This window comes from Cynocephalus volans, chromosome 17 (assembly GCF_027409185.1).
Source record: "Cynocephalus volans isolate mCynVol1 chromosome 17, mCynVol1.pri, whole genome shotgun sequence".
NCBI classification, from domain to species: Eukaryota; Metazoa; Chordata; class Mammalia; order Dermoptera; family Cynocephalidae; genus Cynocephalus; species Cynocephalus volans.
In genome coordinates this window covers 8,031,205-8,047,745 of record NC_084476.1, presented here as the reverse complement: position 1 = coordinate 8,047,745, position 16,541 = coordinate 8,031,205, and the positions used below count along the sequence as shown (strand labels likewise).

The 16,541-nt window shown below is 56.1% G+C and overlaps 1 protein-coding gene across 5 annotated transcripts in view; it reads left to right on the top strand.

Annotated features, from left to right (window-relative positions):
• The window catches only part of USP20 (ubiquitin specific peptidase 20), a 38,480-nt gene extending 25,686 nt beyond the window's left edge, over nt 1-12,794 (top strand). For 4 of the 5 annotated variants that reach the window (XM_063081767.1, XM_063081766.1, XM_063081769.1 and 1 more), the window contains exons 11-25: nt 1,564-2,011; nt 2,569-2,709; nt 3,033-3,148; nt 3,345-3,517; nt 4,166-4,260; nt 6,362-6,395; nt 6,561-6,606; nt 7,347-7,527; nt 7,618-7,744; nt 8,088-8,257; nt 8,343-8,424; nt 9,320-9,428; nt 10,385-10,487; nt 11,737-11,808; nt 12,300-12,794. In XM_063081767.1, coding sequence (XP_062937837.1) covers nt 1,564-2,011; nt 2,569-2,709; nt 3,033-3,148; nt 3,345-3,517; nt 4,166-4,260; nt 6,362-6,395; nt 6,561-6,606; nt 7,347-7,527; nt 7,618-7,744; nt 8,088-8,257; nt 8,343-8,424; nt 9,320-9,428; nt 10,385-10,487; nt 11,737-11,808; nt 12,300-12,460 — 2,058 coding nt within the window. In that variant the 3' untranslated portion in view covers nt 12,461-12,794. The remainder of the gene's footprint in view (nt 1-1,563; nt 2,012-2,568; nt 2,710-3,032; nt 3,149-3,344; nt 3,518-4,165; nt 4,261-6,361; nt 6,396-6,560; nt 6,607-7,346; nt 7,528-7,617; nt 7,745-8,087; nt 8,258-8,342; nt 8,425-9,319; nt 9,429-10,384; nt 10,488-11,736; nt 11,809-12,299) is intronic. The other variant, XM_063081770.1, reaches the window with a different exon arrangement.
• Nucleotides 12,795-16,541: the final 3,747 nt, after the last annotated feature.

The window sequence follows — 16,541 nt, the reverse complement described above, 5'->3', positions numbered from 1 at the left end:
CTCACTCAGGTCACATAGCACAGAGTGGCAGGGATGGTTTTCGGGCCTAGCTGAGCATGTCTCTCATTGTACTGCTGCCCTCAGCTCTGGGTGAGGACACCATTACATAAGGCCACACGGCTGCTGCATGACATCCATCTGGACTCCAGGAGAAGCATTCCTTTCTCTGACTCTTGGACATAATGCAGGGGCTGTTTCTGAGTCTGAAACGCAGAGGCAGCTGTGGTCCTCTCTTAATGGCAAAGGATGCTTTCGTGCTTCTGCATGGATTGAGATTTTGGTGAGGAACACATAGTACTTCTGTTAAAAGGAAGGCCCAGAGGGAGAAGTAGGTGGCATATTGAAGACCTGTTTCTTTTTTTTTTTTTTTTTTATTTTTTATTTTTTATTTTTATTTTTTTTATGAAGACCTGTTTCTTGAAAGGACCTTTCAGTGTGTCCTGATGTGACATAAGCCAGTGGTCAGTTCCTCTGATCTTGGAGTCTGACACTTTGCCTGAGGAAATCTGCCCTGAGCCCTCCCTTCCCTCTGCTAGGACCGAGAGAGACAGGCTCCTCCCTGTTATTTGTGGTGTGGAGCTGGCTCCGGCTGCTGCATGACCCCTGCCCCCTCTGGGTCAGGACTTGGGCCGGGGGTGCTGCTTCTGACACCTGGGTCAGGAACTGGCAGGGGTGGGGCTGGACTTGGAATCCAGGTTCTCCTCTGGTGGCCCAGCACTACTCCAAGTGTTCCCAGCTATTGGGGTTGGCTGCTGTCGCTATCCTCTGGCCTTCCAGAGCACCTCCTGCACAAGTGCGTGGCTCAGCTGGGCCCAGTGGATGAATCAGCCAGAACCCTGCTGCCCTGGCTTCCTGCTGGCCTGGTGACCTGGTCCTAGAGTGGTCAGAAAAAAACTGTCACTACTGTGACTTGAGACCCAGTCCTCCTGAAAAGGCAGCTTGGTCCCGGTTATGCCCAGGCCTGCAGGAAGGTGAGGTCCTGCCTCCAGGGCCTGTGCTTGTGTCACAGTGTCATAGTGGCAAGGGAAAGTGTGGGCACCCACAGCTGAGGGGACAAGGGAGGGCATGTGGGGGCTGGTGGCAGGATGGGAGAGCAGGGATAGCCCAGGGAAGGGGCAGGCACAGAGGTGGCCTGGCCTGTGGGGAGCGCACAGCTCAGCTGAGCCCTGTCAGAGTCAGGCCCCCTCATCCCTCCCCAGGCTCCTGCCTGCCCCCACCGGCCTCTGCTTTAGAGAGCAAGGTACCTGGAGAGGCTGAACATGCCACCTCCTCTCTCCCCGCCCACACTGAGCTCGATGCAGTCGCAGGTGACTCCGAGCACGAGCTGGGGAGTTGGATGGACCTAGGTGTGCATCTGGCTCTGCCACCTTATGGCTGTGTGTCTTGGGAGGAGTTCCTTAGCCTCTTTGAGCCTCAGTGTCCTCTTTGGTAGAATGGGGATTAGGACAGGAGTGCCATGGGAAGCTGCTGCAAGGGACCGGGGACCTGCCAGGCACTGGCTGGCTTCCTCGATGGCGGCAGCAGTGGGCACTTGAGGCTGGTTTCTCCTGTCCCCTGCTCCAGGACACCCAGGAGTTCCTGCGCTGCCTTATGGATCAGCTGCATGAAGAGCTCAAGGAGCCAGTGGTGCCAGCGGTGGCAGCACTAACAGAGGCTCGGGACTCGGACTCAAGCGACACAGATGAGAAACGGGAGGGCGACCGGAGCCCATCAGAGGACGAGTTCCTGTCCTGTGATTCAAACAGCGACCGGGGTGAGGGTGATGGGCAGAGTCATGGCGGGGGCACTTCGCAGGCCGAGACAGAGCTGCTGATTCCAGACGAGGCAGGCCGCGCCATCTCCGAGAAGGAGCGGATGAAGGACCGCAAGTTCTCCTGGGGCCAGCAGCGCACGAACTCAGAGCAAGTGGACGAGGATGCTGATGTGGACACCGCCATGGCCACCCTTTACAACCAGCCCACGGAGTCTCAGCCACCATCACCACGGTCCCCCAGCCCCTGCCGGACACCAGGTATCAGACGGCTGGGAGCTGTGCAGGACAGCTGGGAGGAGTCACATCCTCGTTTGTCTAGTACCTACTGGGTACCAAATGCCAGCACGCAGTAGCCCACCCTAGGGGTGGGTTCCACCACTAGACTCAGGATACAGGTGAGAGGTCAGCCTCAGAGAGGCTGAGTGATGTGTCCAGGTTCACTTAGCTAATAAGGCTGGAGCCCAATTCTGAGTCCTGCCGCAGAGCCCTGAGCTCTCAGCTGGAAATCTAAGGGATGACACCATCCTGGTATGTTTGTTGGGGCCAGGGTTGGGCACAGGACAGAAGATACACATTGGGTTCAGGCTGGCTCAGTTGGTTAGAATGTGGTATTAATCTCACCAAGGTCAAGGGTTCTGAGCCCCATACTGGCCAGCTGCCAAAAGCAAAACCTGTCCCCATTGGGTTCAGGGCGTAGTCCCACGAGGAGATGCTGACAGGTCCTCTTCTGGCCTGGGCCCCAGAGCTGGCATGAGGACTCCCAGCCTGGCTGCCTTGGCTGCTGTGACCCAGCACAGTCCCCTCTCTGCCCCCAGAGCCAGACAATGATGCCCACCTACGCAGCTCCTCTCGCCCCTGCAGCCCTGTCCACTACCGCGAGGGCCATGCCAAGCTGTCCAGTAGCCCTCCTCGTGCCAGCCCCGTGAGGATGGGGCCATCGTATGTGCTCAAGAAAGGTGCGGAGGTGCGGCGGGAGGGCAGACCAGCTCGGGCCAAGCTCGGAACCATGCCCGTGGCTGCCGTTTCCAGCACTTGTTGCCAGGGGCTGGGCTGTGTGCCCTTCATGCAGTGTCTCTGAGCCCTTATAGCACCCCTGAGCAGTGAGTGGGCGAGCCCCATTTTACAGTGGATGATGACAAGGGTCAAGGAGGTGAAGTGCATACCCAGTCATATGACCCAAAGATTCCACCCCACTTCCTGGCAGAGGAAGCCCAGGTGCCTATTCCCTGCCCCAACCAGGCAGGCGGAGGCTGAGCCTAGTCCTGTGCTGTGCCCCCAGCCCAGGTACTGAGCACTGGGAGCCGGAGGCGGAAGGAGCAGCGCTACCGCAGTGTCATCTCGGACATCTTCGACGGCTCCATCCTCAGCCTCGTGCAGTGTCTCACCTGTGACCGGGTGGGTACCCCCGGAATAGGGGGTGGGGCGGGCTCTCCACCTGGTGCTCCCTGCCTCTCTCCAGGGGAGGGCCATGGTTGTAGGGCTACCCTGTCCAGGGCCTGGGGAGCTGGCACCCTGCCCCTGACTTTCCAGCTGGGGTTTGGAGTGCAGATGCTGCCAGAGATGGGCACCAGGCTGACCTTCAACCCCACAGGTGTCCACCACAGTTGAGACATTCCAGGACTTGTCACTACCCATTCCTGGCAAGGAGGATTTGGCCAAGCTCCACTCGGCCATCTACCAGAACGTGCCAGCCAAGCCTGGCGCCTGTGGGGACAGTTACACCGCCCAGGGCTGGCTGGCCTTCATTGTGGAGTACATCCGACGGTATGCCCACATTCCTGTCTACCTTCCCAGCAGCCAGAGACACAAGTGGGGTCCTGTCCTGGCTCTCTTGGGCAGAGACAGACCACGCAACAAAGCACAAGCATTTGCAGGGACCAGGGGAGTCCAGAAGGGAGCTGGGGGCTGATGGATGCATAGGAGCTTGCTTAATTTGGGAGGAGGGGTCCTTGGCCACTTTGGGAGAGCCTGGATCAGATGGTCACATGGAGATGGAGGGCAGGTGACAGTGGGGAGACTGACGAAGTGGCAGGTGGAAGGGAAGGTGACAGAACACAGCCTGGCCCTGGCAGAAGAGCAGCGGGCAGCATTCCCAGCCCCTGCTGCCTGCCACAATGCCTTCTCCACTTACCTGACACCAGGAACCTGTATGGCCACCAGGAGGAGGGGACAGCATACTGTGCCCCTCACAGATGAGGAAGGCGAGGCTTGGGAGAGGTGATGTCATTCGCCCGAGGACAGGGAGGTGTCTGGCTCCAGGCCTCTGCCCCCTACCCACCATGCCAAGCTGCCTCTCTGGTCCTTCAGTGTCCTTTTGGGGCTCAGGCCTGGACAGACCTCAGCCACAGTTCCCCCAAGTCTTTTTCTTGCCCAGGCCCTGGCAGCACCCCAGTGTCCCCTTTCTGTCTCTAGGTTTGTGGTGTCCTGTACCCCCAGCTGGTTTTGGGGGCCTGTAGTCACCCTGGAAGACTGCCTTGCTGCCTTTTTTGCTGCTGATGAGCTGAAGGGTGAGTGGCCTGGCTTGAGTGGGCGGGGTTGCTGGGGGGAGGCTCGTGTGCAGACCCCCACTGCCCAGGCCTCAGGCCAGTGTGCAACCCAGGGCTTTTAGGACACACAGCTAGACTTTGCTTCCAAAGTTAAACCCATAAGATTCCCACTCCTGCCACCTGCCAAGGTGAGCCTGGACTCTGTGTTCTCCCAACCCAACTGCCTTATGACTCATGGGATTAATTTATTTTTATTTTTTACCAATTTGGTGGGCAAAAATGATCAGTGCTTTAATTTTGCATTTCTTTGATGGTAGATGAGTTTGATCATTTTTCATTAAGTATATTGGCTGTTTGTATTTCTCTTTTCAAAACTTCCCATTACTATGCTTTTCGTATTTTTCTGCTGTTTGACATCTTATTAATCTTTGGGGAAACTTTTTTTCCCGTTTTCAATGTGCTAAAATATAACATAAAATTTACCACTGAACCATTTCTAATGTGATTTTTAAGGAAGTATACAATCCAGTGGCATTAAGTACGTTCACATTGCTGTGGAGTCATCACCACTGTCTATCTCCAGAATGTTTTCATCTTGCAAAACTGAAACGCTGTATCCATTAAACGGTTCTCTATGCCCCCTCCCCAAGCCCCTGGCAGCCACACAGCTCTACTTTCCCTCTCTGTGAATCTGACTACTATAGGGGCCTCACATAAGTGGACTCATAATGCTTGCCTTTTGGTGACTGATTTACTGAGCATGATGTCCTCAAGTTTCATCCATGTTGTAGTGTATGTCAGAATTTCCGTCCACTTTTAATCTGCATAATATTCCGTTGTATGGATAGACCACATTTTGTCTGTCCATCCTTTCAGACATCAGTGGACGCTTGGGTTGCCTCGGTGTTTGAGCTATTGTGAATCACGCGCTGTGACCATGGGTGTGCAGAGATCTCTTCTCTCAGCCCTGCTAGGCATGTACCCAGATGAGGGAGTGCCAGATCACGTGGCAGTTCTATTTCTAATTTTTCGAGGAACTTCCTTACGGTGTTCCATTGTATGTGTGGATTCCCGCCAATAGTGCGAGGGTTCCAATTTCTGCACGTCCTCCCCAGCACTTGCTGTTTTCTGTTGTTTTTTTACAGTAGCAAACCCAGTGGGTGTGAGGTGGTATCTCGTTACCGTTTTGATTTGTGTTTTCCTAGTGACCAGTCGTGAGGAGCACCTTTTTGTGTGCTTGTTGGCCATTTGTGTATCTTCTTTGGAGAAATGTCAGTTCATGTCCTTTGCCCATTTTGTAATAGGGTTATTTTGTTGTTGCTCTTGTTGAGCTGTGGGAGTTCTTTATATATTCTGGATATTAACCCCTTATCAGATACATGATTTGTAAGTATTTTGTCTGATTCTGTGGATTGCTTTTCATTGTGTTGATTGTGGCCTTTGACTCACAGAAGTTTTTAATTTTGATTTAGTCCACTTTATCTGCTTTTACTTTGATTGCCTGTGCCTTTGGTATTGTATCCAAGAAGTGACTGCCAAATTCAGAATCATGGTTTTTCTCTATGTTTTGTCGCGAGTTTAATAGTTTTAGCTCCTACATTTAGGTCTTTGATCCATGTTGAGTTAATTTTCATATGTGGTATAAGGTAAGGAAGAGACTCTTTTTTTTTTTTTTTTTTTTAAAGATGACCGGTAAGGGGATCTTAACCCTTGACTTGGTGTTGTCAGCACCACGCTCACCCAGTGAGCTAACCGGCCATCCCTATATGGGATCCGAACCCGTGGCCTTGGTATTATCAGCACTGCACTCTCCCGCGTGAGCCACAGGCTGGCCCAGGAAGAGACTCTTTATACATTAAAGATTTTAATACATTTTCTGTGTTTAATGTTGCATCTCCCTCCCATTTTGCCTTTTAATTTTGTTTCTGATGGTGTCTGTAGAGGAGTTTAAGTGTTTCTAGGATCAAATATATCCCTTTTCCTTTTTATGATCCTGTCTTTGGGGTCCATCCAGAGTCTTCCCTCCCTTCAGGACCTGCTGGGTTTTATTTCTTATGCATGAATCATTATATTCACTTTTTCTGTCCCTGCTAACCCCTGGCCCTTTGTTTTGCTGCTCTAGGTGACAACATGTACAGCTGTGAGCGGTGTAAGAAGTAAGTGTGTGCAACCCGGGGTCCCTCCTAAGTGTCCATTTCCCCCTATTTTCCCTGGCCTCCTCCAGAGGCCCTGACCCCATAAGTGGCCAGGTGGGAGGGCTGCTCGCCTGGGTCCACCCCTCCGCTGGACACTGACATCACTGGCTCGTGCTTCGTCCCCAGGCTGCGCAACGGCGTGAAGTACTGTAAGGTCCTGCGGCTGCCTGAGGTGAGTGGAGCGGCCTTGGCAGGCTGCTCCCCGACTCTGCGCTGAGGCCCCGTGGAGATTCTGTTGCTTTGGCTGAGAGGCATCCTGGGAAGGGCACAGGGTGCAGTTTTCAGTTTGTAACTCTCTCGGCATGTTTTGTGAGTGCCCAGCGGGAAGCAGGCATGGGAGCCACTGAGAGTGCCACCTTGAGTGAGACTGATGTGGCCCCTGTGGAGATCAGAGTGGCAGGAGGGCAGTCATCCCGTCCAGGGCTGTTGGGAAGTAAGTGGGGGGAGTGGGGAAGGAACAGAGGGCAAACTCAGCAGGGATGGGTTTGGCTGAACCAGTGGAGGCCATGTGGCTGGAGCAAGAGAGTGGCCCGAGACACGGGCTCCTGGGATGGTCCTGCGCGGGTTTGGGGACCTTGTGGAGAAGCCTTCTAAAGTCAGTGCCCACAGACTGGTTGTCAGAGTTCTTTGGACATTGAAGTTGAAGGGCTGGTGACAGCATCAGCTTCCCGTACAGACCTACCCAGCTCGCAGGCCAGTCTCCCTCAGTGGCAGAGCCTGTAAGTGATCCATGTGCCTTATGGTGAGCCTGGTCTGGCTTCCATGTGGAATTATTTGATTTGTTCAGATGGAGTTGGTGGGCATGACCCCATCAGCTGGTCTAGGCCTCTTTGCAAGGCCTCAGCTGTGAGGTTTCTTGTTGTTTCTGCCTACATGAACCTGGAGTGACTGGTGCCTCCCACTCCCCCTCAGATCCTGTGCATTCACCTGAAGCGCTTTCGGCACGAGGTGATGTACTCCTTCAAGATCAGCAGCCATGTCTCCTTCCCCCTCGAGGGACTTGACCTGCGCCCCTTCCTTGCCAAGGAGTGCACGTCCCAGATCACCACCTACGACCTGCTCTCAGTCATCTGCCACCACGGCACGGCAGGCAGTGAGTCTGGCCAACCACCCTGATGGGCGCCGCCTCCCCCCACCATCCTCTCTCCCAGGTTCCTGTAACCTGCCTGCTGTGCCCCCGCAGGTGGGCACTACGTTGCCTACTGCCAGAATGTGATCAATGGGCAGTGGTACGAGTTTGACGACCAGTACGTCACTGAGGTCCACGAGACCGTGGTGCAGAACGCTGAGGCCTATGTGCTCTTCTACAGGTAGGTGCCATGGGGTCCGGCTGGACAACAGGGAGTGTCACCTGACCCTTGCCCTGTGACCTGGTGGGCCTGGGCATCCTGCTGCTGGAAGGGTTTTAAGCCAGGGGAGTGAGGATTTGTATTTTTAACAAAGCCCTCTGGCTGCTGTGGCGAAACCAGGAAGTCAGGCTGGAGATGCTGCAGCAGTCCCCGTGGGGGGAGTGGTGTGGCTGCTGAGATGCAGGGGTCACTGAGGGGTTCAGGAAAGGCACTGGCAGTCTGGGTGGCCCCGGTCACACCACGGTGGGGGGAGGCTCTGCACATGCCCCGGACATGGCACATCTGCTTGCCCCACCTGCCCAAGGAAGAGCAGTGAGGAGGCCGTGCGGGAGCGGCAGCAGGTGGTGTCCCTGGCCGCCATGCGGGAGCCCAGCCTTCTGCGGTTCTACGTGTCCCGCGAGTGGCTCAACAAGTTCAACACCTTCGCGGAGCCAGGGCCCATCACCAACCACACCTTCCTCTGCTCCCATGGAGGTGAGGCACCCTTGCCGTGGCAGGAGTGCGGGGTAGGTGCAGGTGGGCGGGCCCTGGCACTCCCTCCCTGTGCCTTCCTCCGCAGGCATCCCGCCCAATAAGTACCACTACATCGACGACCTGGTGGTCATCCTACCCCAGAACGTCTGGGAGCATCTCTACAACAGGTAAGGTGTCCTGGAGGCCAGCCTGCCTCTATGCTGGCCGGGGCTTGGTGGGCAGGAAGGAGGTGGGAGAAGGATGCCACAGGACCCCTGCCATCCCCCAGCCAGGCAGCCCTGCCTTTGGTTGTCTCATTGGTAAAAACACATGGCATTTGTGGGAATACAGTTAGATCCTTCTAGTCACAAAGGACAGAAACGGGCTTGAGCAAAAATGGGAAGTCCTGGGCACTGTGGGCTTGGGCTAGCATGATGGTGGAAGCTGCTGTGGCCTGGGGGCCTCCAGGGTCAAGTCTGTCAACACCAAGAGCAGGTGGCTCTCCCAGGTCTGGGTCACTCTGCGGCTAGGTGGGTAGGCTCTGCCACAGCCACCGGCGTGGCCAGACAGTTTGGGAAGGAGGGACCCGTAAGGGGTCGCTGCCCTGGCATCACTGGCCTGGCTCTGCTGTGTCCAGTAGCAAGACAGGAACAGATCACCTGGCCCAGCTGCCAGGGGTAGGTCAGAAATGCACAGGGAGATGTGTCCCCACATCCTGTTAGGGTTCCCCAGGCTTGAAACACATACTGTGCTATCTGCAGCCTCCCCATAACATTGTCCTCAGGGTCTGTCTGAGGAAGCTCTTGGCCAGCACAGCTCCTACCCCATAGCAGGGACAGGAAGTGAGCACCAATCTGTCCTTCATCCATGAGCAGGTGCTCTGTAGGGTCTTGTGCACATGCAGGAGCCCTTGCCAGCTCTGTGGCACCTACAGTCCAGTGAGGACACCAGATGGGGACACAAGCCATGCAACAGGGTGCTGAGGGGCACCCCACGGGCAGGGCTGGGGTGTGGCTGCTACCTCTTTTCCCTGGGGCCCGCCCCTCAGGGCTGGTGTTTCTCTCCCTGCTGCTCTGGGTGCAGGTTTGGGGGCGGCCCCGCCGTGAACCATCTGTACGTGTGCTCCATCTGCCAGGTGGAGATCGAGGCACTGGCTAAGCGCAGGAGGATTGAGATCGACACCTTCATTAAGGTGCACTGGTGGGGAGGGTGGTGGCTCTGGACACATGGGGACCTGGGACAAAAGAGCCGAGTGCAATTAGGAAGAACGCTCTTCTTCAGCAGTGTTCTGTGGGAGGCCAGCATGGTCAGAGGACTTTTCCTGGCAGGAGGGGTTGGGTTTAGTAAATTCAGGCTCATCTCCTTGGTGTACCATTGAGCACCTGCTAAAGGAATAGGGTAGATGTATTTTCTCAACCTTGGCTCTGCTGTTTTGGGCTGAGTAATTCTTTATTGTGGGGGCTGTCCTGCACATTGTTGGATGTTTATCAGCGTCCCTGGCCTCCACCCACTAGATGCCAGTGACAACCCAAATCACCTTCAGGCATTGCCCCCTGGGGGCAGAGTCTGCCCAGCTGAGAATTGCTGGGCTCCACAAACTGAGTGGGAAGGTGCCAAGATAAGCAGGAAGAGACAAAAGCAAGCTGCAGAGCAGGACCCACAGGGCAGTGCCATTTAGAAAATGGCCTCTGCAGCAGGAGCCACATGAGGGCAAGGCTCCCAATCACACTCCCTCCCTGCAGTGCTGCTTATAATGGGGGGATGCAGGGACCACCTGACATTCAGCAGCAGAGGGCCAGGCAAGAGACACTAAGGAACTCCTGTACTTTGTGGTCATTGAAAAAAGATGCTGTCAGAATAGTTCAAAATGTGAGCAAGTAGCCATGTCCTGCTAAGTGGGGAAAGTAGCACCTACCGTGTGATGTCAGCTGGGCTAGAAGACAGTTCCTGAAAAGAGATTCACCAGAGCGCTACCGGCGGTCGTCTCTGAGTGGTGGGATTGTTCATTTCTTTGACATTGTCTGGGTGTTCTCGGTTTTCTACTGTGAGTGTCTAGTATGTTTGTAGGGGTCAGGGGTGAGGACTGGGCGGGGGCGTTTGTGCTGATGGGAGGTGCGAGGCTGACCTGCCCTCGCCCCACCTGCACAGCTGAACAAGGCGTTCCAGGCTGAGGAGTCGCCAGGTGTCATCTACTGCATCAGCATGCAGTGGTTCCGTGAGTGGGAAGCCTTCGTCAAGGGGAAGGACAATGGTAAGTCAAGCAGCCCTGGTGCCTGGCACTTAGCCTGCCCACAGCAGCGGCTGCTGACAGATGAGCATGCTGCGCAGTGGCCCCTGGATCCCCGCAGGGTGCCCAGGGTCTGTGCCTGCGGCAGGTCTTCGGTGCCACTTCTCTGCAGTGAGCAGAGGACACAGTGCTCTTGCAGTCCCAAGCTGCCTGCTCTCCAGAGCCCGGCCTCCCCGCTGCGGGGAGTGACAGGAAGCCATTGCTCTGCCCTGCCCGCTCCACTTCCTGCTGGCGCCCAGGGCAGGCTGTGCTTCCTCCTGCAAGGCCCTTTACTCAGAGGTGTCCGTTGCCCTAAACGATAGATTGTAGTTGATAGATGGGTGTGGCCTCTCAGGAAAGGACCCCCTAGCTTTACAGAGGTGGGAATAGGCCCCATCTCCAGGGATCTCCCAGGGTCCCCCCAGTCCCCAGCAAAGAGCAGCATAGCCGGGCTTTGGCCTGGATGTGGCCATCCTCAAACCTCACATTTGGGCTCCCAGACTGGCACTTGGGGGCCTGGCAGGGTGAGCAGAGCCAGTGGGTTTTGTGCACTGGACATTTGCCCTTCATTTGGAGTGCAAGCACCACTACTGCTTGGGAAGGGAAGGGCCCTCGCTGCCATCCAGCCCCTGCAGGTCAGGGAGGGTGCTGGGGTCATCCAGCGGTGTCTCTAGTGTAGGCCAAGGCAGTCAGGGGAGGCTGTGGTTGAGAACACGGCTCTGGCTTCCTAGCCCTGGTGCGACTCTGGCTTTGCCTCTGCCAGCTCTGCCCTGGGCAGTTTACTTAACCTGTTCTAAGCCTCGGTTTCCATCTCCGTAAAGTTCTCGTCTCACATGCTTCCCGGGGATTAAACAAGACAAGATGACACGTGGGGAGGGGCTCAGTGAGCAGCAGCTGTGGGTGGAGATCAGGGCATTGCCCACCTGCCACCGGCTCCTGCCACCACCATTCTGGAGCCAGAAGCTGTTGAGTGCATCCTAGAGATTACCTCCGCCCATCTAAGGGTGCCGTAAACCCCTCCTCACTGTGGGACTGACACGGGGGGCGTTTGGTGCTCCAAGGGCCTCACCTGTTAATGACTTCACGCTGACCCCAAGGCCCAGGGCAGCCTCTGCAGGACTGCAGGTGTTGAGTCTTGCTTGAGGTGGCTCTGCTGTCTGGAGGGTGGGGGTTGTGGCAGAGGCTATGGTGGGAGAAGCCCACAGGCACTGAGCCTGAGCTGCATCCATTCCAGAGCCCCCCGGGCCCATTGACAACAGCAGGATCGTGCAGGTCAAAGGAAGTGGCCACGTCCAACTGAAGCAGGGTGAGTTTCACCCGGCTCTGGCCCTGGCCCCTGGGCCAGGCCAGGCTCCCCACTGCTTCTCCTGGCTGTAGGCTGCTGCCAACTCCCGGTCCTTCTTGGAGCCCCCTTGCCCCTGTCTTAGAGTTGGTCAAGTCAAGGCCCAACAGCTGGCCTCTGTGTGGGTCCTCCAGGCCTCCCACCTCCTACCTCTCACACTACCCGCCTCTTCCACCTTCTGATGGCCTTGTCGTGCCCCTTACATCAACCCTATCCCCTGGGAAACAAGGGACAGCAGCCAGAGTTGTGTCCTCTGGGGCCCTCAGCAGAATGACATTTCTCTGGAAAATCCTGAGATTTCCGTCTGACGGCTTTGCATAGAAGCCCGTGCTTGCTGTTCCTGCCCTTGGGGGCCTGGCCATCTGGAGCCCCCACTGCTCAGGGTGGACCCCACTCCTCCTCACAGCGAGGTGAGCCACGGCCCCTGGCCCAGGTGTGCCTCTTGTGCCCTGCAGGAGCTGACTACGGGCAGATTTCCGAAGAGACCTGGATTTACCTGAACAACCTGTATGGAGGTGGCCCCGAGATCGCCATCCGACAGAGCGTGGCCCAGCTCCAGGACATGGAGAACCTGCATGGGGAGCAGAAAATCGAAGCTGAGACCCGGGCTGTGTGACATGGGGGGCCAGTCTGTGAGTCACCTGGCTGGGTCCCCTCCTCCCTCTCCAGAGACCCTCTTGTGTCCTTCTGCGTGTCCGAAGAGCGTGTCCCTGAGCACACCTTCCACGAGGCTGCAAGGAAGAAGCCTGTCAGTGGCCTCGTCTTGCTGAGTGCCTGGGTGTTCCCACAGGGCCAGCATCTGTCCCTCCTCCCTGCAGAGGCTGCACTTGTGCCCAGAAGAGAGGCCGCCGCTGGGGACACCCAGATGTGTAAAGAGGCAGAACAGTGGGTTCGGTCACAGTGAGTAACGCTGCAGCTAGGAAATACATTCACTTCGGCTTTTTCAATGACCAAGACTCTGACATGAATTTGGGTCTTTGTCCTGGTAGTGCCCACATCAGTCACTCTCATTGTTGTGTCCCCCACGTCTGCCCTCCTGCTAGCTCAGGCCCAGCGTCTGTCCTTGGAGCCTGATGCCACCCCTCATCAGAGGCTGTGGCCTGGGCCAGAGGTCAGGAGCAACTGCTGCTGCACAGGCATTTGCCACTGTGCAGGTGGCCCAGCACCCCAGAGACATGCCAAGGGATGTGGTCAGAGGTGGCCAGTGGAGTGGCTGACCGCTCGGGCCGTGAGGTGCCCCTGCTTGTCCTTTCTGATGGCCATGCTTCACCCCACACTTCCTGTCACCAGAAAGGTTCCTCAAGCCCTGGGCTGCTCTCAGTGCTCTTCCTGCGGCCTGAAGACTCTGGACTTCCGAGGGGGTTTGGGTTTGTCAGTAGGGGGTGTTTCTAGGGGTGGCTGGCCCCCTTGCCCCGGTCCACTGAGCCCGCTGTGGATTGGCTGTAAGTTGCAGCCAAGCATTCGTCCTCGTGGAATATCTGTTGAGCCCCCACCAGGGTCCCAGGTGATGGAACAGAAATACCTCACATTGCTGTCATTTGCTGCTAGAGCAGCTTCCCTGGGGGCCCGTACTAGAGAGAACATACTTTCCCTTTCTCTCCACACTTGAGCTGTGTAAAGCCCCTGCCCCAGGGAGGTGCGTGCTGGGGACAGCTCTTATGAGTGGATCCCTGGAAGTGTCTCAGAGCAAGGCCACAGCTGGGGCACTGGGACCTGCTGAGCACATCGAGGCTGAGTCTGGATGAAGGAGCTAGGTCGAGGTGCTTACTTCATCCACGTCAAAGCAGATGGTGGGCAGGGGGAAGATGTCCTAGGGTCCCCCGAACTACTGTTGCCTTCAGTCTCCTAAAAGGAGACAGTGGTAGAAGTTCCAGCAGGCAGTTGTAGCAGAGGCTGAAGCCTCACTTCTGGGATCTTGTTTGACCTGGCTCCTGTCCCTCCCCGCCGAGGCAGGCAGCACGTGGAGTGAAGCCACAGCCGCTGCTGGAGCTGCTTGCTGTTGGCCTCGGTCCTTTGCAGGTAGCCCCACATTGCACTGCTGGTCTTGCCCCATGTCTGCACGGTCTAGTTTCTGTGCAGAATGTCATAATAAACACAGATGCACTCCCTGCAGCCCACGCTGTTGTCTCTGAATTCACTGCAGTTAATTTTGTCACTGGAGGGAAAGTGGAGCTCTGCCTGCCATGGGGGAAGGCCTATCTTTTGCCTCACAGGCCACAGAGCCATAGCAATTCATGTTACAAATGGCTGGGCACGGGCAGGGGTGTCAGCATGTCCTTCTGGAACCAGAGACCATCTGGAGGTTGCCTGAGGGAAGCGGAAGAGGAGGCCGAGCTGCTCACGATGCCTGTCGGCGCGTCCTTCCTTCCTGGAACCAGCCCAGGCTAGTGTATGCCATGGGTGGTCCCCACAGGCACCATGCCACCTGGCCGGACGCAGCAAGCAGGGACTGCCTCCCCCCGGATCCTAGGCTGCAGGCGGGGATGGCCCTTTCCACGCAGAGGCTGGTGGCTCCAGCTCAGCACCGTGGCTTTGGTGCCACACTGTGAGCTCCCTGATGTTCAGTGACACTAGTGTTTCCTACCCGTGTGTTTTGTGGGGTCAGTTTTTACTTTTGGGGCTTTGTTGGGGAAGACAAGAAATTGAGCTTTTTGTATACTGTGAAATCCCATCAAACATGAGTGTACAGAAGGGTGTCCAACGTGAAGAGTCAATGAACGGTGGCTCAGTGCCCACCCCAGGTACACAGCATGACCGGGTCCCACAGAAACCCCTTGGGGCCCTCCAGACCAGCCTGCCACCTCGCCCCACCCCAGAGCTATTTCCTTGCCTGCATTTCACTCGTCCCTCCCTTCTCTTTACAGTTACACCACGTGTGTGTGTGTGTGTGTGCATGTGTCTGTAAGCGATATATTTAGCTTTGCTCACATACATATGTGGAATCCCATGGTATTTTGTGGTTGACCTTTCTTATTTAACATGGAAGGTGAGAATGAGAAAGTTTTGTCTGGAGGATTTATCTCAGGTTTGGAGACATTCATTTCTTGTACTACAGGAAGGTGAGAGAAATAGGAAGGTGCCACTTTGCCTTAAAATGCTTGCTTTATATTTTTTCTTAAAATACCCAGCTTTTAGGGGCTCAAACTTAGATGCTGGAATCTGAAGACAAAACATGAGTCTGTGGTTGTTTACCTCAAACCAAGTGGAGACAGGAAGTGCTCAGTGGCCAGGGAGGCCGGCCAAGTCTTCTTTGCCCAGTGTGCTGTCCTCACGGTTGCTGAGCCTGGGAATGGCTCTGGCAGCACCTTTTAGAGGAACCAGAAAGCCACCCCCACAGAGTGGGGGAGTTTGTGTGCCACCTGCCGCCTGTATGTGCAGGTCTTTCCATCTGCCCGTGGCTCTGCTCACAGACCTGCCAGGTGCAGCCACCCTTAGGAAGACTGTCCTTTCCTACCCTTGTTCTCTTTTCAATTCGGTGCAAACAAACTACCCAGGAAGTCTTTCACTACCTAATTTAGAGCCCCCAAAAGCCTTGGGGGAACCCCACCTCCGTCCGGCTCCTCCCTGCTACAACTTTACCTGCAGAAAGAGAAACGTGCTCGCCGTGGCAAGGGCGAGATGGTGCAGAAGAAATGAACACCTTTAAGGGCAGGTATGAAAAAGCAATAAACCTTTTGGACCAAGTATGTTCTGGAAAGCTGTCCCAGGGATGTGTTGGGATGCAGTCTCCAGGGCTTTGACACCAAAGACCAGCCCGGACGAGGAGTGTTAGGAGAGCGGGAGCTGGGGATGGGGTTCTGAAGGACTCGGGCAGGGCTCGGCCTGCCGTGGTGAGGACATGCAGACAGTGAGGGGCAGGTGGGTGCTGCGCCTGTCCTGGAACTGCCCTGAGGAGCCTTCCCCACTCCCCAGCTGCTTCCGGGGGCGCACCTGACCCCGCCTCTGCCCTACTCCATTCCCAGCCACCCCTTAGGGACGCTCCCTGCTCTGTCCTCTCCCACGCTCTGCCTTCTGCTCCCACTAGGGGTCGCCACCGCCTCCACTGCCTCAGGCCTGGGCGAGGGAGGCCCAGGGCAGGTGGGGGTGGCCAGGGGTGCCTGGGATGGGCTGGAATTTCCAAACCTACTGGAGGAGCCTGACCCACAGGTCTGCATCCTCACCGGAGTCTCTGAGTCAGAAGTTTCCTGCTGTTTGAATCTGAGACTTCCCAGTGCACAGAAAATGAATTGTGTGGCAACACAGCTCCTCGTTGCTTCCGCTGTCTCCAAGCCACGTGGAATGGTGGCCCAAACCGAGGAAGCCCAGAGAGGTGGGGTCATGCGCCCCAAGTCAGCGAACACGCAGCTGCAGGCTCCTCAGCCGGGGCTGGAGAGGCTCTTCAGGGGAGGAAAGTCCTAGGGGAGACAGGTGGGAACATCCCAGCTCTTACCCACAGACTGTCAGAGACTGAAATATGACAAAGTCCAGGAAGAACATGCTGGAAATACTCTTCCTAAGTCAATCTTTTGCCGACAACCTGGACAGAGGGTTTCAGTTAGGACAATAACAGATCCGCCTTGTTCTCTTGTACCACACTGTCTCTTACCGAGAACCATGAATTCTTGAGGGTTTGGAAGCTTTGGCTCCCTAATCCCATGCTCCCCAGGTGCTAATGGCAACCGCCTTTGCTGAGGAGTTGGCGGGTGAAGACCTCGCTT